The sequence below is a fragment of the Ceratotherium simum genome, chromosome X (assembly GCF_057802395.1).
Source record: "Ceratotherium simum simum isolate JZ-2026a chromosome X, ASM5780239v1, whole genome shotgun sequence".
In the NCBI taxonomy this organism is placed as follows: domain Eukaryota; kingdom Metazoa; phylum Chordata; class Mammalia; order Perissodactyla; family Rhinocerotidae; genus Ceratotherium; species Ceratotherium simum.
In genome coordinates this window covers 20,559,944-20,587,627 of record NC_141940.1, presented here as the reverse complement: position 1 = coordinate 20,587,627, position 27,684 = coordinate 20,559,944, and the positions used below count along the sequence as shown (strand labels likewise).

The window sequence follows — 27,684 nt, the reverse complement described above, 5'->3', positions numbered from 1 at the left end:
AGTTTAGCCAGGAAATGTTCACACTGTCATTCTCTTAAGTACAATGGCACAAATTTAGGAGATAGGGTCCGGACTGGGTCTGCAGTGAGGGTTGGGGAGCTCAGTCCATAGTTGGGGTGGAGGGAAGTTGAGACGCTGAGCAGGTAGTTTGAAACTTTCCTGTACAGAGTATTACCTCTGAAACCTTGGTCTCATTAACACTGCCAGGGGAAACTGCAGAGTGAGAATTGGACTTAGGGTCCAATTCTTCCGGGGCTGCATTAGGCTGATCAAAACATCATCCTAAAAGAAGAGGGGCTATTTCAAGAGCGTCAGACACACCAGTAATGAGGAAAATTGGCAGCTCAGTCAGTCGGTTTCAGTCCCTGAACACGCTGGCTGAGACACTCTGGGCTATATGAGAAGGTGCTGGGGGGTAAAGCAAGAGAGGGAATTAACTAACCTTTTCTTGAACATTTACTATACATGTTAGGCGTTTGGCTGGCGCTTTCAATATTTTACCTCCTTCAGTCATCTGAGCATTTCTAAGGCAGGTGTTAACATCTCCAATTTACAGATGAGAAAACTGAGGTTCAGAGAGATGAAGTAACCTTCCCAAGATCACACAGCAAGTAAGTGATGGAGCTGGGATACAAACTCAAAGCTGTCTCATGCCAAAGTTCCTCTGCCCTCATGAAAAAGATGAAGGTCCTGATCTTTAAAGGGTTTTACTCTCATGGGGAAACCAAGATCTCTCTCAATAAAATTCACATTTTGTTGCCCTGCTCCTATGGGTTCTTGTTTTCAGGGTGAAAACAAGCAAATCTCTATTTACATTTGGCAGTAAGGGGGGTTATTAAAACATTTGGCAGTAAGGGGGGTTATTAAAACATTTGACAGTAACAGGGGTTATTAAAGCATTTTTCTACCTTTACAATTCCCCATATAGTCCTCATGTTATGAACTCCAAAGGGAGAGAGACCTATAGTGAGGATTTTAAGCTCCAAGGAAAGTGTGTGTGTGTGTGTGTGTGTGTGTGTGTGTGTGTCTATCCCATGGTGGTGATGGTGTTGACAGGGGTCCTGGTAGCTCCTCCTACCCCCCCATTTATATGGGTTGGTGGGGAGTGAGGACAGCCTTCCATTACACTAATTTAGAGCCTCTGCTCCAGGACTGCATCTTTGGAGCCACAACCTTGGAGCTTTCGGCTTCTTCAAAGTGGAAGTTTGTCCCCCATTTTGTACAGGTAGGAGCACTGAGCTAGAGTGAACCAGACAGTCTTCGTGAATCCAGGTGGGACTTACAACAGGTGATCCAGTGGCATGCGTGTGTGTGTGTGGTGTGTGTGTGTGTGCGTGTGTGCATGTGTGTGTTGGGGTGGGAGGCAGGGAGAGAACCTCTGAAGAGGGAGAGGACTCACATGAGCGATGTGGGGCAGTAGGAGTGGAGCTGGTGTATTCAGATGAGAGGCAGCAGGGGTCAGATTGGCTCGACATCAGCAGGAAAGCCAAGTGCCTGAGAGGAGATGCTGGGAGACACCAAAGTTCGCATGAACTTTTTGTACGGACTTACCAAGGGGCTTCAGCTAGTCTGTGCCGTGTGTGACTTAGACTGCCTCTCTAGCCCTTTTTTTTTTTTCCCAAAAGGAGACTTTCTGGCTACGTAGTAGTTTAAGCAATGATTTTTCTGCCCACCCAGGATGAGTTGCTGACCCAGGCCCAGCTGGGGTGGAAGCTTTATGGATGTTCCAGCTGCTTCTCATCCACACACCAGGCTCATTTGTGCCAGTTGAAAGGGCACAATAATAACAGTAGCAATTTAAATCATGCTTCTCACTTTCCCCCCCGAACAGTGGCGAAGTGACTCACCACTGTTGAATTGTCCCTTTGTTCACCCCCTGACCCCTTTGCAGCAGTCTAGGCTGGTTCCTTGGGGGCTGAGCTGGAAGCCAGTGCTTCCAGCAGCCGTTTAGCTGTGACTGGGCCCACAACCCCCCCTCGATAAATGTGTTCCCCAAAATGCGATGTATTTTATTTTGGATTTCTCAGATAAGGCTGCTTGGAAGGCATTAGAGCAGCATGAGCCCCATTAGGCAAGCACAGTGCGCCCCCCCATCATGAATAATACAAAATGGGGTCCTTTCAGGAATTTTTTCTGAGGGGGCTTTGCTTGTTTTTTTATGTGCAGTTTGATATGGAGATGACTGGTCTGCTTGAAAAATACTGGATACCAATTTCTGGTGGTAATCCTATAAAAATGGTGCTGGAGGAGCTGTGAAACCATTCCCTTATTCCATCCTGACTCCTCACACCCATTCCCCTCAGTACCCAATTCTCCTGACCCTATGGCGAGAAAATGCTCATTCTCTGCTCTTTCTTTCAGCACCAGACTAAGGAGAGCTCCCCGAACTGGAGCTGGTGAGGTGCTTATGAGCCTAGAGTAATTAAAGATTTTGAGGGGTCAACAAAGCAGGTAATTAGGTGGAGAAAGTATCAGATGTCTGAGAGACAAAGAAAGTAATTATGCTGAGCACTCTTGGTGCTTGCTGTCAGCAAACTCAAAAGAAAGATCTGTTGGGAAATGATACTGTTTGATAGAGACTTCAATGCCTAGCAGGAATCAGGGGACTCTTGGTGAGGCTGCCTGGTATAGAAGAAAGGTTTAGGGAGCATGGCAGATCTCGGTTCAAATACCAGCTCTGCCTCCTACTGGCTGTGTGACCTTGGGGAAGTTACTTAACTACTCTGAGCTTGATGTATGATGCGTAACATAGCGATAATCATACCTCTATCTAACTTATAGGCTCATTGTGAGGACTCAAGAAGATAATGCACGTAAGAGCACTTAGCACAGTGCATAGTACACCATAAATGCTTAATAAATGGTACCGTTATTATTATGATCACTATTGTTATTCTTACTATATACCAGGCATTCTCTGCAGGAGTTCAGAATTTAAAAGGGGAAACAAATAATTGCAGTTATGTATGGTTGTATCATGAGAAATATGAAGAGTGTAACTATGGTGGCTCCAAGGAGGGAGCCCTCAACTGGGAGGCAGGGGTACAGAAAAGCAGAGAAAGTTTTGTGACTCGGGTTAGGTCTTAAAAAAATAAGTAGGAGTTTGTCACGAGGCCCAGGGGGAAAGAGATTCCAGGCAACTGGATCTGCCCACACAAAGCCAAGGAGGTGTGAAACAGCCAGGCCCTGAGCAAATTGTTGGGCTCTGCTGGGCACGAACTGGGAGGTGTCAGGTGAGTGACCAAGAATCTTTCCAGTTTACTCCCACCAGCCCCTGGACCGCGCTCTAGGCGCCCTACCTGGCCAATCACGTGCGGTGCCCTCCTCTTCTTTCCTCTAAGCAGCCAGGTAAGCTCACACCCTGCCCCAGCGGGCCTTGCGCGCACAGCGGTGGGCGGGAGGACTCAGACCCGGCAGATCAGGCCGGCGGGAGACCCAGACCTGGTCGCCGGCCCCTACCACCTTCATTGTCCCAGTCCCGGTGCATCGCCCCCCACCCCAAAAAAGACACACACACACCAAGCGTGCGGTCACCTGGGTTCTTTAGACAACTCCGTGCTCTCATATACCACACCCATACACTCGGCAACCCCCTTCCAAGACACACACGGTCTCCATCCCTCCAACTGAGCACATACACTGGCCACATGCATCCCCACCACACACATGAATACATCACACTCAAAGACACGCACACCGCACCCTCACACACACAAACCGTTGAACACACACACTTTAAGTAGGCTCACATATCAAGACACGTTGTTCATGAAAACACTCACACACCACACACAACAAACACCACCCGTAAACCCACACTGACACAGCGCATCTCAGGGTAAACACACACCAAACACACATATACACACAAGCTTCAACGGGCACATACACACACTGCACACATATACACACTCACCGCAGGATGACCACAAACTCTGGTAGAAGCATACATCGAACACACCCACATCCAGACCCCACCCACATAGTCACACTATAATGGTGCAGAAACATACAACCTACAAGCATGCACACACAAACACTGCACAAACACACGCTCCATGTCCCAGCGCAAACCAAATACAGTCCACACCAAGCACTCGGACTAAAACATGCACCGAGCGCACACACCCCACACCCAGCCACACACCGAACGCACACACAGACGAACCGCACTCGCGCGCGCGCACACACGCGATCATGCATACATACATTCACACATAGCCCGCCCCCTCCTCCCCTCCGGGCGGAAGAGAAGGGGGCGCGGAGGGGACGAGGGGAAGGAAGGAGGGGGGATGGGTGTGAGAGGCGTTGCTGGCACAGACGCTCTTTTCCATTTGACCCGGGGTGTTGCCCCTATTGACACGCCAGTTCCCCATTCTTAAGCAAAGGGAGTGAGCGAGTTGGGTCCAGGCGGGGTCCAGTCAGAACCCAGGAAAACTGGAAGGTCCGGGGAATCCGCCGGCGGGCGGCTGGCGCTAGAGCTCCGCGGGGACCCTGATTCAGCGTACTGTCGACCCCACCGGAGGCTCCTCCTCCCCGCACCCTCCCCCAGACCCTCTCACAAGCCTTGACCTCTGCCCCCCGGCGCGGGGGTGCTTCTTCCTCCACTACCTGAGAGATTGGGCAACTGTTACGGGTGGAGGGCTTTATTGGTTTCAAGAAGTGAGCAGTTTAGATCCGCGGACAAGCTTTTTGCGAAACCTGTTCTAATCTAGCTTGGAGACTTCCCTTAATGGAGAGCTATTTTGAAAAGCAACTAATTTTCTACGTAAAAGGGAATGGCTATTAGAAATCACTGACACCGCGCTGAACACATAGTAGGGTATTATAAATGTTCCTCCCGCTTATGCCACTAAATCTGGCAGAGCAATCTGTAGCCCAGCACCAGCCCGCGACAGCTCTTGGACGGACAGTCGGTGAGCTTTCTCCTCAGCACACAAGCCCTCCTGAGAACAGTGGCCTTTGCTCGGGGAGCCACCAGCGGCAGGGGGCGGTAGAGGAGCCGAAGGTGCTTTGCACTTCTGGCGGCGTAGCTCTTGGGAAAGTTTTAGGGGAAACTCTGAGGTCCCCTCCCACTGTAGCGGGCTACAGGGGTCACTCCAGAATTCTCCGCGGCCAGATGACCATCTGGCTCCTGTCTTCAGCTTGCCTCCTTTCTGTTGAAATGGACAGTAGGTGAAGGACGTGGAGCAAGAGGACGCCCCCTCACCCGCTGCAGCGCATGTGTAAAGCGCCTTCCGGTGCAAAGTGCACAGGCTTCGGAGTCATTCTAGGTTCGAACCCCAGCTCTGCCACTTCGTAGCTGACTACCTTGGCAAGTCACTGGCTTGGTCACGGGGTGGTTGTGAAGGTTAAAGGAGGAAACATATGTAAAGTGCTTATCTCAGTTAGAATCCTAAAGATGTCCATTCCCTTCCATTCCTTCCTCCTCCTTTCCTTCCTCCTCTCCCTCACCCTCATCAAACATAAAGATTTGGGCGTTTGGGGAAGGAGGGATCAGAGGCTGGGAGGGAGACATGGGCACCAGATGATGCCCCCAAGCCAGGCCGGAAAGGCAGAGGATGGACAGGGGTTCAGTTAACATTCAATTTCGTAATCAATGTGCTGTGTTTAAGAAAAATGCCTGCACCAGTGATTTTAGTGATGCCACTCACTAGCCACAAGAAATTCCAGGTCACAAACCCAATCCTTGGGGCTGAAGTGAGCTCATTCTGCCCATCACCTCCACCCCTCCCAGGGACTTACTAATTTACTCACCCCTGCATTCTTCTCCCCCTTTCCAAGTTGCTACGTTAAATTTTTTTTTTAATTTGTAGTGAACACTCATTGGGTGCCACGGACATCTCCTCTTACCTTACGTCTCGCCAGTGCCTAGCACAGTGCCAGACACAGCACAGGCAGTATACATGCGGCAAAGTGATGGATGCCCTGGGTGAAATCCCTTGGAAACACTGAGACTTGAGAACACATAAGGAGTTATCATAAGGAATCTAGAGAGAAGACTCCAATAGCAGCACCCCAAGCACTGTGGGGATGAAGGGCAGTGGCTTTTAGACAGGGGGCTATTCCATTCCTCCTCAAAGCCCTCCAGCTCTAAGCCTGCCTGGAAGGGCATTGTCTCACTGTGGCTGAGACTTCTGCAGTCAATTAAGAAGAAAGTCTTTTTCCTGGAGGGCAGAGACCCTGGCCAGCTAGAGGGTGAGTCACTGTCTCAGAGTTGGGCAGCAGAGGTGGCACTAAAGTGGTAATGAATCAGTCCAAGATGGCATGGGGAGATTACCTGAGTGATGATGAGAAGAGGGATGGGGAAGAAGAGCCCTTGAGGCTGCGACTAAGTGATCGAGTGCCTATATACACATGCATAGAGTCAGCTCCTGACGCGCCTCCCCTCGTGTACCCCAGCCAAGTCCTGAAGGAAAGCCTTGGCAGCCCACTTAGAGAAGGAAGTGGAGTGGAAAGCACCCTTCTTGGGGGGATGTTTGGGAGACCTGGGTTCCAATCCTGACTCCACTACTTGCTGTGTTACCTTGGGCAAGCCCTTTTCCTTCCTCTGCCCAACACCAGAAGGAAGTTAAGGGGGCAAGGGGATCTGTGCCAGGCCTTGTGCTAAGCACTTTACTGATGTTATTTCACACTTTCCCACAGTGCTATGGGGTGAGCATTTATTCCCTTATTTTGCAGTTGAGAAAACTGAGGCTGAGTGATAATCAGTCATCTACCTTCTCTCTAATATATCATGTGGTCTTTATGTATTTATGTTACCAAGGCAATCACTGTAACCCAAGCCAACAACCTGCCAGTCCTCTGCCTAAATTGGCTCCCTATGCACTCAGGTTCAAATCACGTCTCCCAGTTGCATCTAGTGCAACCTGTGTTGCTTTCCCAGCAAGCAACACAGGATGGCTACCTGGACGGGTTTCTCTTTTCATCTTCTGTGACACCCACCCACCCCCAACTCAAATCTTTCCCTGACATATCAGTCTAAGATCCCACATTAGAAAGCAAACATCACCAGGAGGATGCACCCCAATATTAGTCCTTATCACAAGAGTGGGAGAACTGGCTGCAAGATGCTGCAGTGAGGAAGGGGAGCAGAGCTGCCAGGGCTAGAAGGAGGGGCTGCAGAAAAACCCAACAGGAGAAAGAGAGACAGAGGATGCCAGGGACAAATTGGACCAGCCTCAAACTGCTGCTCCCTCTCTTTCTCCCCCTCTCTTGATCTGGTGCTCTAGAATGTATAAAGGGGCAGCACCCAGCCCATTTTCAGCAGGAGGAGAGGGAGAGATCCTTTCCTTCAATGGAAGGGAAAACCATCCTCAACATTCAAATTACATTCCTGTGTTTGGTAAGATTTATTTAATTACTGCTTGGGGCGTAGGGGGGAGTGGTGGAGAGGGAGGAGGAGGGGAAGAGGGCATCTTTGTTGTAGTGACGATGGTGAGGTGGTACTTAAAGTGAAAAGAGCGCCACCAATGCTGCTGCAAGAGCCAGAAGCTCTCTCCCTTCACAAAGGGTTAAGAGAGACTTGCCACTGGGCTTCTGGATCTTATTTCCAATCCAGGTCCCTAAAAGCCACATCTTTGAGCCTTTGGAGTATAAATCCATGTTTTCTGGGGCTGCCCCTGTACCTATGTATGCCTGGAGTCAGCAGCTGCCCTGTGGACCCCCCCAACGCCCCCACTCCCCCCCCAATTCCCTCACCCCCCCAAACCCCCCTTCCTTTTCTCCTTTGCCAGGCTCTGCTTCCCTCTGCTTGCCTCTTGCAGGACTCACCCATAGTCTCTGACATTCTTGACTCTCCTCTGCTCTTTCTTTTCCATTCCTGTCCCTCTGTGTCAACAACACTCTCCCTTTGTCCATTTACTTCTTTCAATAGAGGAGAAAATTCAATTGGGAAGGGGTGTAATTGTGTATTTGAAATTTTCCCCACTTGAGATCTTGCATTTATAACCCATATTGCCCTTGTCGCCTCAGATGAGAATATTTAGTGTTTGTGAATGATATATTTTTGCTTGGTTGAACAGTGATGTGTATATGATTGTTGGGCTGCAGATTAGAAGAAGGCATTTCTGGAAGAGGTATTAGAAGGTAAGATGGTTTGGGCAGATGTAAATGGCCTTCTGACTTCTCCAGGTGCCAAGAGGATAGAAAAAGAAAGATGAAGACTGTAGCAATGTGCGTGCATGTGTGTGTGTGTGTTGGGGGGGGAGGTTGCTGAGACCATTCTCATCCAGATGCATAGAGGACTTTGTGAAGTCAGCTTCTGTTTGCTCTTGCTGAACTTTGAACAAAATGATCTTTTTGTCTGAGTTTGGAAGAGCAGAGGCCCTGGAAAAGATGAGAAAGAAGCAGCAGGAAGAGTGAGGCGAGGAGGGGAGTGGGTTGTTCCTTGTGCAGTTCTTGTGTGCAAAGGGCCGACAGGGATGTTGCCTGCCCTCCAATGCTATACAAGTCAGGGCAGAAGGGAAGCAATGAGGGGTAACAAAAAGTGTGCTGAGCTGGGATCCAGGAGTCATAGGCCTTCCTCTTGGCTCTGCCACTAATTAGCTCTGTGTCCTTTGGTAAGTTTCTTGGCTATCTGAACCTCCTCTTCTGCCTTTCCTTCACCTGTAATGTGAGATCCTGTGGCATGGCCAGGGGAGGGGAAATTCGGAGCACTCAGAGGAAGGGACCCTTGGGCTGAATCTTGGAAAGATCAGCTTAGAATAAAGGGAGAGAAGATTGTGGGGTACAATGAGAAACAGTGGGAGTAGCCCAGGGAATTTAGCAAACAGGTATGCGTAAGGCACTGAGCTGGCTGCTGCGTGGAAAATTGCTATGAATCAGCCCCTGCCCCATCGCTGAAGGCTTTACAGAGAGTGGGGGAATCTGAGCGGCAGAGCTAAGTGCTCGCAGCGCCTGCAGCTCGTCCCAGGACGGGCAGCGCCGCAGGACTGACCAGCGGGTCACGCAGTCACTTATTCCCTGGCCGGACCAGGAGAATCGCCAAGAGGTAGTGCAGGGGCAGGGATCCAGGGGCCTGAGTGCAGCCCCTTGAGGGGCTAGAGTGGGAGGTGAGGGCACTCCGACTGAAGGTTCCGACGTGAGGGAGGGAGGGAGAAGAAGCCTGTGAGTGTTAAACAAGTTGCCCAGGTTTGCGCGTTCAATGGCTCAAACCTAGAGCATGCAAGAATGATTTAATTTTTCGAATTCTCGGCGGGGGCAGGCAGCGGACAGGGGTCTTTGCGCGCCGCGGGGCTTTGTTTAACTTTGCAGGTTCTGCGCTCTCTTGAGCCACATAGGGGCGGGACGCGCGTGTCGCAACCCAGCCTGGAGGCCGCGCTCTGCAGCACAGTGGCAGCCAGAGGCCCAGGACAACCCTTTGAGGCGGAGGGCACAAAGTCCGCGGCGGGCCGGTTCCCGTCCTTCTCTTCCTCCCCCGCTCCCTCTCCCTCCGCCGACACCTAGCTCTGGGTCAAGGGCCAGCAGCCGGGCTGGGGCTCCAGTAGGGAGGGAGAGGGAGACCCGGTTAGATACACTCCCCCCCCGCCCCCCCCCCCCCCCCCGCACTCCAGTGCCCGTAGGCTTGGAGGGGCGGGGGCGCTCTCTCTTTCCAGCTACGGACGGGACAGCAGCAGCGTGGCCCTGTGTCCTGGAGTTGGCTAAGTCTTCTAGAAGAATCAAGGACTCTGCAGACGTGAGGGCTTTGTCTCTACCGTGATCTTACATAAACAGGGTAATAATAAATTACGCTGGGTGTGTTCGGGCTTGGAGATGCTCATCGACTTGCCCAAGACCACTCAGGTGCTTAATAACTAGGCAGGCCTCCTGACTCCTGGTCTAGGGCTTTTTTCACTCCATCATAGCCAAGACAGTGGTCTGATTTTGAAGCGGGATATATAGGTAGGTAGACAGGCAGGCAGACAGACAGACACTGATACTTTAAAAAATGTGGTTATTTTAATGTAGTTTTAAAATACCATTTCTATCATGAAAGCTACCGAGAAAATATCTCCCACAGCCCCAATTCCCTATGACAGCCACTCAGACAGGATTTTGAAAAAGAAAACTGGCAGAAAATTGGATGCTTGTTGGGGAAGATAAAATCAAAGGAGAGGAGAAGCAGGAGCGGGTGGGGGCACAAAGGTGAAAGGGTGGTAGCTCTCAGCACAGATTCTGAAGGTTTCCTTGATGGGCCTCTGTCGTGGTTTGGGGGAGTATCCCTATTGGTCTTTTCTCTCTCATGCCCACTCTGTAGAAGCCCCAGCTGTGGTCTGGAGGGACAAATGCTTGATGGCTGTCCATTTAATCCAAAGTCTCATTTCTCTCTTTCCCTCTGTTGTAGTCAATACATCAGAGAGGTCTATTCTGTATGTGTGTGAGTGTGTGTGTGTAATAATGCATATGTGAGACAGCATGAAGATGCATGTGTGTATGGATGACTGTGAGAGAGGATATGTGTGTCTGAAAGGGAGTGTGTCTTAAAGAGGGGGGCTTGGGGGGAAGGGGAGTTGAGAAGGGAAAAATAAATCAGAGTTTACTGAGTGCATACTAAAAACCTACAGCTGAGTAAGGGTCTGCCCAGTGCTGGTGGACCTGAGGAAATAGTCAATTCTTAATGTTCCTTAAAGGAACAAAAGAGAGGAAATGTATTTAAATTAGTGCAGGTAAGGATGATGTTAGACCCATGGGCCTTTCTTGATAGTCCTTCAGACTCCTGACATTTATGTGACTTCCAACAAGGCTGCAAGATTCCAAGGTCAGGAACTGGGGCTTTCCACTCCAGATGGCTCCCCTCTTTCCTCCACCATCCGTAGCATATATGGCTTGCACACTGTGCTGAGGAAGCCAAAGGTAGGGAGTTAATCCCTTTTGTGGGCCAGTTAACTTTTTTCTACGTTTCAGAGCCTAGACTAATCCCCCAACCCCCACAGTTAGCTGCCTTGCATCTCAGATCATGAAAGACCCAGTGAAGAAACAGTTCAACTCATCCCCTCTGAAAGTGTGCTTCCTGCTGACAGGGGGTGAGTACCCATTTTCACCTTCAAAGAATGGTGCAAGAGCATTCTTCAATGGGGTCACTATCTGCCTCATTCCAGATAGTAGCATTTATGCTGAGTCTTCCTCTCAAATTTGACTCTCAGGAATTTGGGGGGGCAATTCCTCTCCTTGGTACAGAGGATTCTTTCCTTTGGAGGATTCTTTCATTCCATCCCATCTTTTATTTAATCTTTACCATAGCCACACCTAATAGGTATCATAATTCTTATTTTGTAAGGTGATGGAACTAACGTTCAGAAAAGTGTGATAATTTGCTACAAGTCACTGGGTTGGTGAATGTGTGAACTTATGGGTTGTGAGGCTGGGATTTGAACCTAAGTTCTAGTCCATATCTTAAGACCTTTTTAGGATGCGATGCTGTCAGCTTGGGGGGGTGCTAGTGTGAGAGATGTGGTGGCAGGAATACACAGGGCTGTTGATGCATTTCTCCTCTATTGATTCCTCTCCTCTACCTTTCATAATAGTCTTTTTCAAAGACTAAATTTATCTGTGTCTCTAGATCTATCTATCATCTATCTATCTGTCTATCTATCCATCTATCTATCCATCATCTGCCTTCATTCTCATTTCTCAAGAATAGTGTGTATAAATAAGACCTCAAAAATCCAGCCACCTCCTTAGGAAAGAAAGTAGTCTTGATTCCTACTTTCCCGGTTCCAGGCAGCAGATGTGGTGATGAATACCAAGAAATACCATAGTTTGGTGGGAAGGGCAAGACCTGGCCTGAGGATAGGTAGGGACAGCTGGTTCCCAGATCATATTCCTCCATGGCATTTTTGTGCAACTTCAGGTAAGTCACAACCTCTCCAGAACCCTAGTTTGTTGTTATCTGTAAAATGGGGAAACATAATACCCAACCTGCCTCTTTCGCAGGGGTTGTTGTGAGAATAAAGTGGCATGATTCATTTATCCATGAATCATGAATAGCTGTTTTAATTACAAGACCTTTATAGTCTCTCAAAACCCTTAGAGTTTATAATCCTATGATTCACCCAACAAACACTTATTGAACACCTACTGTGTGCTATGGTCTGGAGATAATGGACATATGGAAAGCTTTTGAGAAAATGAAAAGCACGAGACAAATTAGACCTTAAAAAAATTTTACCTCCTATTGATGGAACATCTTATTTTTTTACTTTTTCTGCCACGACGTAATAGAAGCAGCAACCGAAAGGAAAAAAAAAGATAAACGGTGACACAGCTTGTGATGCCAGCACTATTATGCACTCTGACACATACTGCAGATAATAGTGAGACTATCTACATCTTGTTGCATTTGATGTCATGTTGCCTTGTTTACACTACCCTTTGGGATGTTTATAGCATAAAGATTGCCTTTCACCATCCTGCACTTGAGTTGTTTCTTTTGTCAATAAAATTTAAAAAGGGCATCCCATGATCTGTAGAATGACGACTGTACTTGTTTTACAAAGAGGTTGTAATTTGTGGTGGCCGTCTGCCTTTGGCTAAGACCTCCCCTGGCTTATGGAATCAGGCTTTGATTATGTGTCCATTCTTTTGATTTCATTATTTAGCTATGCATTATTTTGCAGCTATTAAGAGCAAAGGTGGATGGGGCAGTGGAAAGAGACCTAGGACTGAGAAGAACTGGGTTCTTGTCTAGACTCTGCTGTCAAATTGCTGTTTGGCCTTGGGCAAACTCCTGTCCCTCTCTGAATCTCAGTCTTCTGAACTGTAGAATGGAGGCTTTGGACTAGGTGATGGCTAAGTCCCTTCTATCGCTGATTCATTCATTCTAAGCAGTTCCTGAAACATTCCTTTTTTGAAGCCAGAGCTTTCGTCAATATATTTTAGTAGTACTACCTCCAGTTTATGAGCTTCTGCTATGATCTGATGGGCTGACTCCACATACTAAAGAAAGCTGTCCCCAAATTTAATTATCTTGGGGCATCATCACTGCACAGGATAAAATGAGCCATTTTGTTCATCACAACTGCAGCCTTTGCTGAAATGGAGGTTATGGGATAATGACTTAAAGGCTAACTCATTAATGCTCAGGGATGAGTGAGGTAATGTGCCAGCAGACCAAATTGGTGCCCAAATGTTTTTATCCAGAGACCCATATCTCTTTCCCATGTTGTGATATATTAATGAAGGTGTCTTTATCCATTGTCCCTGCCTGTAGACATTTGAATAACATAGATGCTATACCTTCTGGGCACCCAGCCCTGTCCACTATCAATTTCTCAAACTCTGAGGAGCTCTCAGAGGTTTGGAGCAAAATTCTGATGGTACAGTAAAGTGCCTAATTTATAAGGAAGCAAACAATGGCATCAGTGCAGTCCTTGCTTTTTTTTCTCATAGGTGTTTATTAGTGAGCACTGTGCCATCCCTAACTATTTGATGGGGGCAATGGAGTAAATTAGTCCTCCAAATTGTGAAGGCTGTGGATTTATGCCTAGCTGAAAGCATTTCTGTCCTCACAATGTCGAAGAGAGTGACCTTTCTGACGTTAATTTGTTTCTCCATCTGTGCCATGCATTTTGAGAGGACGTGAGGAACAAGCTTGATGCCATTCATGTGTGTTTCCCCTTTTTGTTTTACTGGAGACTTGATTGGGGTGGTCCTCTGCTCTTTGTTCAAATTCTCTCTTTTGGTATCTGCTAATATCCTAGCCCCTTTACTGACCCAAATAAAATTATATGTTCTTTTGCTAGTCACACTGTAAAATTGGATGATTTGAAAGAGAAATAAATTTTGAGACATAGGCATTTTGCTAATCTGAGTAATAGCATTTGAAAAATTGACCTATGCAGTTAGTTCTTCTAAAATTTTTAAGATGATTTTTTTATATACCCTGATGCACTGGAGATTGAAGAAGAAAGATCTATTCTCGACAATCTCCCAAGATCTCCTTACCTGTTTTAATTTACTTCAGATTTAGTAGTGATTGAACAGAGTAAGTCATTGGATGCATTGATACAAATTCTAATTTCATGTAATTACATTTTTGAAACTTGATATTTTCTGGTAAAATCAGGCCCTCTGCAAAGAATCTTCAATATCAATGTGTTTATTAAAAACCAATGCTAAATATCACACATACGTTATTCATTTAATCCTCACACAACTGCTAATATGGGTACTGCATAATTTCCCCATTTTGTAGAGGAAGTCACTGAGGCTCAGAGGATTCAACCGACTTTACTAAGGTCACACAGCTGAGAAATTGTAAAGCTTGGCTTTGAACTCAGTTCTCTTTATCTCTAACTCCAGTGGCCACTACAGATATTTGTCTAAGGATATTGTTTTTGCAAATGTCTTGAATTCTAGGCTGAAACTGAGAGGGCTTGCTTTCATGTTCCTTCCTGAGTATCCTTTTGATGTCATGGTCACTTCAGGCCAGTGCCAGGGCATGCTGAATGGGGAAGGAGAAGTCATTTTGGAGGAAGAGTGGTCTCCTGGCACCTTGTTCCCTGTGAGGAGCCTCGTTTTGTGTTCAGTTTGGAAAGTCAGGCCTGAGGACAAGTATTCAAATCTCAAGAACCTGTTATGTGCCTCTCTCATAGTGTTGAAGGCTGCTTACTTGTTCTCCCTCCCCACCCTGCCTATCTGCTTCTTGTCTGGGCATACTGGCCTTCCTAACTCTGCTTCTATCCTGTATTCTACTGGTGCCTTGAGAGGGTTGAAGGAAAGCAAGACAGTGTCAATTTTGCTGGCATAACTGCAGCATATGATTGCTCTTAAGTTTAGCCCCGTATCTTTGAGCAGGAGGCAATGACAAACGGTTTATTCTAAGGCCTTTGATTTCTTTCGGAATTGTAAGCATCTAGGCTGACTCATCTCTCAAAGGCTTTTCTCTCTCTCTTTTTTTGGCTGGTGTTGTTTTGAGGCTTTCTTATTTGTTCTTACCTTATTTGGGGGGGGGTGGGAAGAGGGATTGATTTTCATCTTGATTTTTGCGTGAAAAAGCCAGCTATACTCTTTGGATGACCAGATCTGGTAAGCCTCAGCAAGAAGAAATAGCTGCAACTCCAAAACAGGTATAAAAATGTTTGAATTGGGGCAAGGGGAGAGGGGGAGTGATGTCAGAAAAATTAAGCCAGAGCTAGGCTGTGTGTGTCAAGATGAGACCCTTGGCTAATAGGTTCTGGACCTGAATGGGGGATTGCTAGAGACTTAGTCTGGGACTGTGGTTAGGGGCTGTGTGTGCGCCTTTGGTTAAAGTGGTCATTTTGTGGATGTAGTTTGGTGGTTGGGCATAGGCATTCACTTTGGGTCCAGGAGATGATGCTTTGCAGTTGAAGGAGCTTTAAAAAAATCTATGCTATGGATTTTCCTTTTAGCTCAGTTCAAAAGCCATAGAAAGACTCCTCATCCTTCCTCATACTGCACTTCAGTTATCCGGCAAGCATTTATTTCTGACTTGTGAATTTGGCCATTAAGGAAGGTGGGCAAAAGAGAATTTTGGAAGCAAAAGAAGGGTGGGATTTTTTGTTTGGACAGAGCTCATTCATATAGATTATTGAATGATAAACTCCTACCTACCTTTTCTCTCTCAAAGCAGCATTACCTGATCTTTGGAATTTAAGCTCTCCCCCGCCCCAGATAATATATAGAATATTATCATAAAACTCCATGGGAAAGGGGAGCTCAGAAAAGTGGCATGTAACCATTTCCCTTCTTGTCAAAGAGTTTAGTTCCCCATGTCCCAAATTATCTTCTCTGTCAAGAACCAGCATCTACAGGCTCACCCAAACCATAAACTTCGAGCTATCCTAAATTCTTTCCTTTCCATTACAACAAAAAATTCCAAGTCCTGTCAATTATACCCATAAAATCCACCCCTGCTCCAGCCCCAGTGACACTGACTTGTGTCAGCATCTCTTGCCTCTTGGCTGATCTACCTACTTCATGCTGTTTACCTAAACCAGGCTTTTCATTGCTCTCTGCGATTTTTCCAAGCCGCAGCTCTGACTCTGTCACTCCCCAATTAAAGCCCTGCAGTAGTTCCCTGTTGCTTTCAGGAGAAAGTCCAGCTCCTTAACATGGCTTACAGGGCCATTCATGACCTCATCCCTGCCTATCCAGATTTATCTCCTTCCATCCCTTTTATACAGCTTTAAGAATATAATAACCTCTCTCCCATCTCTCTGCCTTTGCACAAGCTATTCTCTCTTTCTGGACGCTCCCCCCACCCTGTCTCCAGGCCCACTTTGTTGTTTCCTCCTTTCTGCTCTCACAGTACTTCGTTTATATTTTGGCCAATTGACTTATCACACGATTTTGTAAATTGTTGCTAACCTGTGTATCTCCTTCACTGCACTGTTAAATCCTTTATGAAAGGAGTAATATTATCTTGCTCATATGTGAAACTTTAGTGCCAGGCGCAAAGTGGACATAATATAGGTTTCTTTTTTTTTTTTAATGAATCAATGAAAGAACAAATGAATAATAAAGGAAAGGATGCTACATGGGGTCCAGGGAGATCCCCACTGGGGGATCCGATGCAGCCTGGGAGCAATATGAGATGGTGGGCACCATGGAGAAGGGACACATAAAATAGGTTTGCCAGTACACTAAGACAATAAGTTCTCTCTGATCACCAATCCTGTATAAGAAATCTCACTAGAAATGGCCTGGAAATGATGTTTATTTTGGTACAAACTGATGATTTTTCATGAAAAAATAATATAATCAAGTTGCACAATTTTTGGTAAATAGATAACAGGCAAACAAAATCCCACCACTTGATACAGATATTGTTAGTATTTGGGTGCATTTCTTTCAGTCTTTTATTTTTATGCATGCTTTTCTTCACATAGTTGTATTCGTAATTAAAATAATTCTGTATTTTGTATTTGTTTTTTAAAAGCTCTTTGTAAACATCACTTTAATGATTGCATAATTTTCCATACTGTGCCCATTCCATAATTTATGTAACTAACTAGTCTCATTGCTGGACTAGCTTTTTTTCCCTTAATTTTTTACTGTTATGGGTCATGTACATTTGGTTTTTCCTGTCTGTAGGGAGATTTCATTAGGATAGATTCCTAGAAGGGGAATTACTGGGTCAAAGGGCCTGGGGATGATTTTTGGCTCCAGATTCATGTGTCCAGTTTGCTTTCTGGAAGAGTTGTACAAATTTACAGTACTCCTAACCTAGATGAATGTGCCCATTTCACTCAACCTAGACAGCATTATTATCATTTAAAACTAAAAATAAACCCCATCAATGTTCTCATTAATTAATGGAAAATATTACCTTATTCTTGTCTCAATGGGCAATTTATAATTGTGAGTAAAGTTGGTTGGGGTTTTTTAAAATCTTTTTTTTTTTTTTTTTTTGCCTAATTAGGTTTTCTCTTTTCTGGACTGTTGGTTCAGAGCTGATTTTTTTTAAGTTGGGTTTTTTTTAAAAAGCTACCAGAGGCAGCTCTGCTTGAGGGTGAAGCCGCCTCCCAGTTTTCCCTCCCCCTCTACCACCCTTCCCCCCATAGTTCCCTCCACCAGGTCCGGTGACAATTGGATGATGCAGCCTTGATAATCATCCGATTCCAGAATGGGTGGCTGCATTCCTTTTGTGAAGGCAGCAAGGACACTGTGCCCCAGAATCATGCCCCCTTTGCTGTTGTTGTCCGCCTTCATTTTTTTAGTGAACGTCCTGGGAGGAGCCCCAGGACACAACCCGGACCGCAGGACCAAGATGATATCGATACACAGTCTTTCGGAGCTGGAGCGTCTGAAGCTGCAAGAGACTGCTTACCACGAACTCGTGGCCAGACATTTCCTCTCTGAATTCAAACCTGACAGAGGTGAGCAGTACCCCGGAGTGTGGCGTCCTCGCCTTGGGGCGAGTGGACCCCCTCGGACGGGACTGGACAAGTTGGGGGTCCAGGACGGTGGGAGGGGCTTGTGCCTAGTCTCAGACCTGGTCGGTTCTCCTGGCGCCTGGAGAACTGAGGAAGTGGGAGTTGAAGGGTGTTTGTTGAATTGCGGAAGAGGTGAAGATTAGTTGAGTTGGGTCGAAGCCTGGGGGCTTGTGGGGCAGTAAGACAGTCAGGCAGATGTCAGAGACAGACAGGTGGACAGAGGACAGGTGAAGAGAAAGACGCACCAGGTGCGATGCGAGAACAGCTCAGAGGGAGACGGGGGGCGCAGAGAGACACTCTGAGAGGGGACTGGGACAGACAGAGACAGAGCAGTTGAGAGATGGAGAGTAAAGAGAGAGAGCGAGACACTGGGAGAGAGACACGCGCCAATCCCGGCGTGGAGCGGGAGGGCCGTGCGGGCGAGGGGAGCGTGGCGGGAGGTGCGCTGTGAGCGCTGCCCACCTCGGCTGGCTGCAGTGGAGCGAGCAGGAGGAAGTACTGGGCGGGATTCGAGCGTGCCAGGGGTCTCGGGAGTGCAGGCGCAGATTCTGCAGCTGAGGGGAGGAGGGAGAGAGTCGCGTGGGTCGAGGGGCTCCCCTGCAGTATTGAAAAGTGCAGAGGGCGGCAGGTTCGCTAGGCGCGCGCGGCTGGCACAGCCTGAGATGAGCGAAGCAAAGGTCGAGGAGATCCCGCAAGCAGGTGCGGGGGTCGGGGCTCCGGGACAGGGGGTGTTGCCCCTACTCCCGCCGCAGCGTGGGGAGCTGATGGCATCCCGGGTGCAAGCGCGCCCGCAGTAACTTGGCCACCCCTACTCTCAGTGGCGCCGCAGGCGTAGCCCCTCCCCTTGCCTGTTGCACCGACCGAGCACCTCAGAACCCCGAGATTTATGTTTTAAGCGTTGTGTTGAGCTACTACTGGCGCGTAAAAAGACGCGCGGTGCGCACGCGGCGCCTTAGATTCTCTGTTTTGGTTAAATTCTTGGAGTCTAATATGTGGTAGATAATATTTGTCCCGTTATCAAACGGGGAAACTGAGGCTGAGAGAAAGCAAAACACTTTTCACGGACTGGACAGAGCTGTTTGCTTCCCTCACACACACCCAATTCCTGCGGATCAATGCATTGTGATGTTTTAGTCTCTTATCAAATCCTATTTGTGTGAGTGTGCGTGTCTTTTCTTTTTCTCTTCCCATAGCTCTACCTATCGACCGTCCAAACACCTTGGAGAAGTGGTTTCTGATTCTGAGAGGACAAGAGAGGGGTGAGGGGCTCTCGTACTTTCCTTAGGAAAGAAATGGAATGCTGCATCCCTCCTGTATTGTGCCCCTAGCTACTAGAGGCTGGGCGGTGCCCACTGCCCCTGGGGGCACTCCCCCTCCTCCTCTCAGAACCCCGTAGGGGATGATTTCAGGAAATGGCGCACTAGCTGCTGGCGCGCGGGGCGGTCCCATCAGCTCTGCCTAAGCCTTTCCAGTGGATCCACCTCAGACTGATCGCTCAAAGAAATTGCCCTTATTGCTTCAAGGTGGTCACCTCCTGGCAGAACTTAAGGCAGGGACCTTGAGCTCCTTCAGGGTAGTTGAGTGGGGCGGAGTCCTTCCACCAAACCACTGCAGGGTCTTTTTGGCTCACTCCCCAGGGAAGGACGCTGCGGGTCTGGAGGGATGGGGTTGGCTGCCGGCGATTGCTTGGAGGAATGTTACAGCCCCTGCAGTTCCTCCTGATTTAAACGCTGTGGAGCATTGACGTTTCTCATTCTTTCTCTCCCTGGCTGCCCAGTCGTATCACTCAAGACGTTTGGCATTCGTCTGGAAGAGGTACTGGTGAATGAGCTTACTCGCCGCAAGCATCTTGAATTAAGAGCCACGATGCAGACTGAAGAATCCACTGGTCAGGCTGCGGGCCGTCGTCGGGGAAACGTGGTGCAAAGGATGTTTGGCCGCATCAGGCGCTTTTTCAGTCGCAGGCGGGATGCGCCCTCCTTGCCCCGGGAGTTCACTCGCCGTGGGCGTCGAGTGAGTTAAACTCTCCAGGTTTCAGGCAGGGGCCCTTCCTGAGGCGTTTAGGGTTGTGGGGACGGAGGGTGAAGGCCTGTGTTGTCAGAAGGAGGAGGAACTGAACAGAACATGTTGGTGGGGTGTAATTGGCTTGCCAGGGAATGTCTGCTCTTATGAATGTGACGCAGTCCTCAGGAATTCCAAAGCTACCTTCCTGCTCCCCCATTTTAAGATAGTCTGGGTATCTCCACAGGGTGCAGTATCTGTGGATAGCCTGGCTGAACTGGAGGACGGGGCCATGCTGCTGCAGACCCTGCAACTTTCCAAGATTTCCTTTCCGATTGGCCAGCGACTTCTGGGATCCAAAAGGAAAATGAGCCTCAACCCGATTGCTAAACAAATTCCCCAGGTTGTTGAGGCTTGCTGCAACTTCATTGAGAAACATGGTAAGGGGGCCGAAAATGATGGTTAAATCAAGGTAAGAGGCAATTAAAGGGAAAGAACTGTGTTCTAGAAACGGAGAGAGAGAAGAGGCCTCCGGATGAAGAGCCTGGAGCATTCCCCTGCCACCAGTTGGGGTTGGGATGCAGCCAGGGAGGAGAAAAGAAATGCCGTGGGGAAGGGGGCCAGAGATCCTTAGCATCCCCTGGTCTTTTCTTTCAGGCTTAAGCACAGTGGGGATTTTCACCCTGGAATACTCTGAGGAGAGAGTGCGTGAGGTAAATTGGCTATGTTTATATTTTTGTTCCTTGAGTGAGAAAAAGCAGGTAGAGTTGAGGGTTCTCCCACAGACGTGAGGGGAGTGTCATGCCTGGTGGGGGGAGCAAGGTCTTCTTTCTAGCCCCCTAGATACACCATATTGCCAGCTACCTCCACTGAGGGCTGAGACTTATTGAAGGAATGGCCAAGAGGGAGCCTGTAGTGGGCAGGGCAGATAGTCCATGTATTCTCTCCCTTTTTCTAGCTCCGTGAAGAATTTGATCAAGGTCTGGATGTAGTACTGGATGACACTCAGAATGTGCATGATGTGGCTGCACTTCTCAAGGAGTTTTTCCGTGACATGAAGGACTCTCTGCTGCCAGATGATCTGTACATGTCCTTCCTCCTGACAGCAAGTGAGTCTTCTGCCCTCCTTTGTCAGGCAAGGAAAGGAAATAGTACAGGGGGTGTGGGGGTCTAGGGACAGAGCTCAGCTGCAAGACACCAAGGAACTAAGACAGAATGAACATCAAAAGATGAAAACACCTCTCTAGATTACTTTCCTTGTATCTCTTAATCTTCCATTATAAGTCTGTTGTTTGGAAACTTCTCTAGAGCTTCTTGAAGCTGTGTGTGCCCTCTTAGGGCAAAGATGAACCTAGGTTCTGTAGAGGGGGTCTGAGTTTGATGGGAGCACTTCTTGCTTTTAGGGATCCTGAAATCAAATGCTTTGAGAATGAGCAAAGATAAGATACCTGGGTACTTTCTCCATAGCTTTCAGCAATTTTCAAGCAGAATCACATCTCTTTTGGTATCAGGCTGCTGCCAAGGCTAGCCCCCTGAGCCAGCCCCTGTTTTCCTTCCTTTAGCTCTGAAGCCGCAGGATCAGCTTTCTGCCCTGCAATTGCTGGTTTACCTGATGCCACCCTGCCACAGTGACACCCTGGAGCGTCTGCTGAAGGCTCTGCATAAAATCACTGAGAACTGCGAGGACTCCATTGGCATTGATGGACAGTTGGTAAAAAGCTCTGGGAAGGGTAGTAAGAGCTATAGTAGGGGCATGTGTGGGAGTATATGAGACAGAGACAAAGAGACAGAAGGAGAGGGAAACAAGAACAAAAAGAGACACTTCTGTTTGTACAACTCCCATTATTACCTCAGAGTGGATCACTTTCTGCTTTCCTTTACCTAGGTTTCAGGCAACCGTATGACTTCCACCAATTTGGCCTTGGTGTTTGGATCTGCTCTTCTGAAGAAGGGGAGATTTGCCAAGAGGGAGTCCAGGAAAACAAGACTGGGGATTGACCACTATGTTGCTTCTGTCAATGTGGTCCGTGCCATGATTGATAACTGGGATATCCTCTTCCAGGTAGGTGGAATTTTGGGCACACTTATTTCACAGCTCTCTCTCCTTTTCACAAGGCAAGGAAGAGTTGTACACGCATCCCTGAGAGTAGCCAAAGCAGGCAGCCACAAAATATCCCAGTCTAGAAATTCCTCCCGCAATGACTGAAGGTCATGGTGCCTTCAGTCCCTGGTACCTGATGGAGATGAGTATAAATAAAACAATGTTATGAAATAAAAGCTAACATTGTTAATTTTATCCTCAGGTGCCTCCCCATATTCAGAGGCAGGTTGCTAAGCGTGTGTGGAAATCCAGTCCTGAAGCCCTTGATTTTATCAGACGTAGGAATTTGAGGAAGATCCAGTGAGTGTTTTCTTGGTTTGTTTATGCTTAGCCTGAAGCAGAATCTCCTATGGGGGCTTCCAACCCCAGACTATGTTTATGTTAGTCAACCCAAGTATACAAACTGACTTGCTTTTCAAAATTCATTGCCATTCAGGAGTGCACGGATAAAGATGGAAGAGGATGCTTTACTTTCTGATCCAGTAGAAAGCTCTGCTGAAGCCCGGGCTGCTGTCCTTGCTCAAAGCAAGCCTTTTGATGAAGGTCAGTTCCCTGCTGGAGGTCAGGCCCTTGCTGAAGGTCAGGCCCTTGCTGAAGGTCAGTCCCTTGGTGAAGGTCAGGCCCTTCCTGAAGGCCAGGTCCTTGCTGAAGATGAGCCCCTTGAGGAAGATGAGTCCTCTGAGGAAGATGTGTCAGTCAATGAAGAGCTAGTATTTGAATATCTCAATCAAGGAGTAGTCTTTGGGGAAGTCCAAGGTCTCGAGATCCCAAATGACCTTGAGGTTCAAGGCCCACATCTTGAAGGCATACCAGAGCTTGATGAAGAAGAAGAAGAAGATGATGATGATGATGATGATGACGATGATGATGATACCCTGAATTTTGATGATCTTCCTCCCCTTGAGGATATTCTAGACCCTGATGATGAAATTCCAGAACTCATTGAAATCCCAGACTTTGAAGAAATACCATATTTTGATATGGTCCCAGATCCTGAAGGAGCCCCAGATGTGCAAGAAATCCCCAACCCTGGAGAAAACCCAAATCATGACCTTGAAGAAGGACCAGATTTTGAAGACTACCAAAATCTTGACCTCGCAGAAGTTCCCTATCTTGATGTAATTCCAAACAATGAAGAAGCCTCAGATATTGATGAAATCCCAGACAATGAAGAAGCACCAGACACTGATGAAATCCCAGACCATGCAGATGCCTCAGATAGTGATGAAAACCCAGATTCTGAAGAAGACCCCAGTCTTGAAGAGGTTCCAGCTCTTGATGAAATCCCAAATGATGAAGCCTCAAATGCTGAAGAAATTCCAGACCACGAAGAAGTCCCAGCAGTCAATGGGATTTCAGTTGCTGACGAAGACCTTGATTTTGAAGAAGTCCCAGCTCTTCATGTGGTCCCAAGCCCTGATGAAGCCCCGAGTAGTCATGAAATCCCAAATCACGAAGAGTCTCCAGAGGTCAATGGACTCTCAGACTCTGAAGAAGATCCCAATCTCGAAGAGGTCCCAGCTCTTGATGCAGTCCCAAATAATGAAGAAACCTCAGATACTGAAGAAATTCCAGATCATGAAGAAACTCCAGAGGTCGATGGATTTACAGGCTCTGAAGAAGACTCCAACCCTGAAGAGGTCCCAGCTCTCCATGTGGTAACGAGTCCTGAAGATTTCTCCAATTTTGATGAAATTCAAGATCAGGAAGAATCCTCAGATGTGAGTGGAGTTCCAAACAATGAAGATGCCTCAGATGCTGAAGAAATACCAGGATACGAAGCAGCCTTTGATGTCAGTGGAATCCAAGACTCTGAAGAAAACCTCAATCTTGAAAAAGACTCAGTTTTTAATGTGGTTCCAGAGCCTGAGGATGCTCAAATTCACAACAAAATTCCAGATTCTCAGAAAGACCATGCCAACACTTTTGAAGAAGATGAAGTTACCAATGTGGCTCCAGAGCCTGAAGATGTCTCCATTCTCTATACAATTCCAGACCCTCAGCCAGGCCTGGCTGTCAATCTTGAAGAAATCATGAATGTGGAAGCAGTCCCAGTACCTAATGATCTTGCCTCTAAAGAGGTTCAGAATCCAAAGGCAATCCAGTTCCATAAAGAAGATGCAGATGTTATCTTTCCTGTACATACCACCCTCCTTAAAAACAAGTCTCAGCCTGGCCGAGTCATGGACTACAAGTCCTACCCAGAGTCATTGAAGACCGACACCTGCTTTCTCTCCTCCATGAAGTGCTGTAAGCTTCCGGCTCCAGCTTTGGTACTCATTTGCTTAGTAAAATTAGTCAGGCTGGTTGTAGGGTGGTGGTGGTTGTTAGGAGGCCGCCTTCTTCCCTGCTTCCCTGGTGATATTGTCCATTTGCTCTAAGCATGGCGTATCTGTCTCACTCTTTCTGTTCTCTAATCCAGCCTTCCACACCCAGCTTCCACAGTGGGCCTAGATTTAGACATCTATGTTCTACTGATAGGCTGCAGTTTTCTTACATGTCAAATGGGGATAATCATTTCTGCCTTACCTTCTTGCCTCATACTGTATTTGAAGCTCAAAATTAGGTCTTAGTCCCTTGGGTACTGTGCAAAGTGTGAAGTCTAGAAACATAAGGAGTTAACATTGTTACTATTTTCCAGGTTCCTCTGAGGAGCCAGCTGTGCCTCCCGGCACTGCCCGTTCCCATGACGATGAGGAAGGAGCGGGTAACCCCCCCATTCCGGAGCAAGACCGCCCATTGCTCCGTGTGCCCCGGGAGAAGGAGGCCAAAACTGGCATCGGCTACTTCTTTCGTTAGGTGTTTTCCCTTCTATAAGGTGCCGGACAGGGGAAAAGGGTGGGGGTAGACCTGGGATGTCACAGGAAATGTTAAGGAGAGTCTTGAAGGTAAAGATCTGATGGTGAGAAGGAGTTCCACCTGATGCTCGGGTCAGGCTGAGAATTCCAAACACACAGTCAGCCCCTTCACTGGGGATACTTGGTTCCTTCAGCTGGTAAAAGCAGAGATGTTTCTGTGTCATGCCCAGGCTCCCTGGTGCTACCTTGCCTTTCTCTTTTACCCCTGATCCTGGCTTTCCTTCATTACAGCCCTTTCTTTAATTGATGTGACATTTGTGGTAAACACCTGTCCCAGAGAAGCTCGCAAATCTCGAGGTGCTTTCCCTCCCCCAAAGGGAATTGCATGTTTTTCCTGACTTTCCTACCCTCCTCCCGAAAGCTCAATTGGAACGGCCCTCAAGAGGCATGCTAGGACATTAGGTCAGCCTACTGACAGCTGATAGTTAATGCTAACCCATGTCACACCAATTCACGGCCATGTCCCCGCAGCAGTTCCACCACCTCAGGATATTTTTTTTCCCAAATTATTTAGGCCAGTGGCTCGTCAAACAGCCGCTCCCAAAATTCTGTGCAGTTTTGCTCAGATCACGCCAAGAGGGACACCTCAAGTGTAAACCTAACTAGCTTTTCTGGGATCAAAAGTTAGAGGAAAAGTTCAATTTTATTTCCTGGATCTGTTTTACAGACAGCTGGCATTCACACCCCTTGTCAGTGAAACAGCTAGTTAGGTATGGACACATAGTTCCAAGTAGTTGAAGTCACCTGATTACGAATATTCTTATCTATCGTCTCTGTATTTCCTCTATGCAGGACGGTACAAATTTGCGGGACATGCTCTGGTAACACACAGATATGGGTTGTGTATGACATCTAAAATTATAGCTGATATTGATGGGTAACAACTGCTAAAGTCCATAGAAGGGAGAATGTATTGTATTGAGGGATAGAAACTGATCATACAATGGGTAACAACCGCAGAGCTCGAAGATTTGTGATTGTTAAAACTTCTCTGGCATTTAATCATTAATAAACATCTGTATTGTGACAGCAGCATATTCATGGCTTACTGTGTTTTTTTTTTTTTTTTCATTTGAAATTTTGTTGTTGAGTTGGGAAGCTCTGACTGGAGCTGAAGGGGAAGGACAGGGGAGGAAGAGGAGTAAAGGAGAAGGGGTGATGAAAAGGGGGAGTGGTGACATGATATAAAGGGATGGAGTGAGTGGGATAAAGGGGAGGAGATGATGTGGAATAAAGGGGAAGGAGTGATGTGGAATAAGGGGATGGAGAGAAATGGAATAAAGAGGGGTGAGATGGAATAAAGAGGAGGGGTTGATGCGGAATAAAGGGGAGTAAAATGGAAGAAAGAGGAAAGGCCATAATTGAACAAAGAGAATGGAAGGGTTAAAGTAGAATAAATGGTTAAACAGGGATGAAGGAGAAGTAGAGGAAAGGAATGAGGCTTAAGAGGAGGGCCTTTAAAGGGGAAAGGAGAGAAATAATGGGAGAGATCACTAGGTCTTCTTAACTGAGATATTCTCCCTGGATTGTTGAAAAGTGAAAACCGAGAAACATCTGGAGACATGTGATTTCCAAGGGTAAGAGACGAACGTGCTGCTGTTTCACTGACAGGACTTTCAACCTTTCTTGAAAACTTAAGACTTTATGACGTGCTTGGAAATTTCCCATGTCAGGGACAGGGCCCCAGAAAATGGAATGGTGTGTATTATTTATTTTTGCACACTTTGGTTTAGGATATTTCCTTGCCCAGAGTTTTACAGACAGCAGAAATACAACATTGGCCCCTCCTATAATAATAATTATTTTATAATAATAATTATATTGATAGCTAACACATATTGAGTTCTTCCAAAGTGTCTGGCACTGTGTTTAAATCTTTACATGCCTCATTTTATTTAACAGTCACAACAACTTGATGAGATACATGCTAGTGTCATCCTCATTTTCTTCTTGACGAAAATGAGATAAAGAGAGGTCAAATAACCTGCCCAAATTACATATCTTGCTAGTGGAAAACAGCCAGTCTCCAAAGCTGGAGTGTTTAACCACTAGATTATAGTGGCCAATCCATTTTGGGATTCTTCCTCTGACACAAAGATGCATTGTGATGTCTGCAGTCAGTTTTGTAGGTGGGATTTGTGCTTTTAACAAGCAAGCTTCAGATTCCTTCCTTATAGATCCTTTCTCTCCAGATAGCACAAGGTATAAGACAATAACTGTGATATCTCAGGCAGACCTCAGCATTTGTATCTACGGCCCATAGATATTAAAGCCAGTGGAAAATGGCTTTAATGGATGGGTAGAGCCCATCCATCCCAACTCTCTTGTTACATGAATGGTCACACAAGGGCTCATATTGTGAAAGGACTTTCCTGAGGTCAGACACTTGGATTAAGACACAGACAGGCCTTCTGACTGCCATTCTCAGACTTTATGGGACCAAAATAGTAAAATATGTCCCGGGAGGAGTTTACCTGTGCTTTTCCCACTCAGCTGAAAAACCAAAAAATAAACCAGATAACAAACGGGAAAGTAGATTGTTTCAAAACATTCTCTTCATTTCCTAGCCTTCCCTGAAACCAGGTTTTCTCCTGATCTTATTGCTTTCCCTACGTTCCTACCCAGGCTGACTCCTAATCAAGGGGTTGGGGCTGAGAGTGGTGAGTAGATGTGGGCATTATCCTCACTCTTCCCCATACTGTAAAGACTAGCTCAACAGGCTTTCTTGATGCTCCAAGTCCCGTCTATATCCTGGGTGAGCTCAACAATACCCACGTGGAAGACCCATCCCACACACCCTGGCCTCATCACCCTGCCCTTTAACTTCTTAGCACTTCACCATCCCCAG

At 47.2% G+C, this 27,684-nt stretch overlaps 1 protein-coding gene across 2 annotated transcripts in view; it reads left to right on the top strand.

The window, feature by feature from the left end:
* The window catches only part of ARHGAP36 (Rho GTPase activating protein 36), a 31,598-nt gene extending 5,732 nt beyond the window's left edge, over positions 1 to 25,866 (top strand). Inside the window, exons 2-12 of one of the 2 annotated variants that reach the window (XM_087427654.1) lie at positions 17,661 to 17,819; positions 19,070 to 19,135; positions 19,654 to 19,889; positions 20,125 to 20,317; positions 20,535 to 20,590; positions 20,836 to 20,986; positions 21,440 to 21,588; positions 21,763 to 21,939; positions 22,181 to 22,278; positions 22,415 to 24,228; positions 24,620 to 25,866. In XM_087427654.1, the coding sequence (XP_087283780.1) occupies positions 17,661 to 17,819; positions 19,070 to 19,135; positions 19,654 to 19,889; positions 20,125 to 20,317; positions 20,535 to 20,590; positions 20,836 to 20,986; positions 21,440 to 21,588; positions 21,763 to 21,939; positions 22,181 to 22,278; positions 22,415 to 24,228; positions 24,620 to 24,777 (3,257 nt within the window). In that variant the 3' untranslated portion in view covers positions 24,778 to 25,866. Of the gene's footprint in view, positions 1 to 17,566; positions 17,820 to 19,069; positions 19,136 to 19,653; positions 19,890 to 20,124; positions 20,318 to 20,534; positions 20,591 to 20,835; positions 20,987 to 21,439; positions 21,589 to 21,762; positions 21,940 to 22,180; positions 22,279 to 22,414; positions 24,229 to 24,619 lie in introns of those variants that run through there. The other variant, XM_014792785.2, reaches the window with a different exon arrangement.
* Positions 25,867 to 27,684: the final 1,818 nt, after the last annotated feature.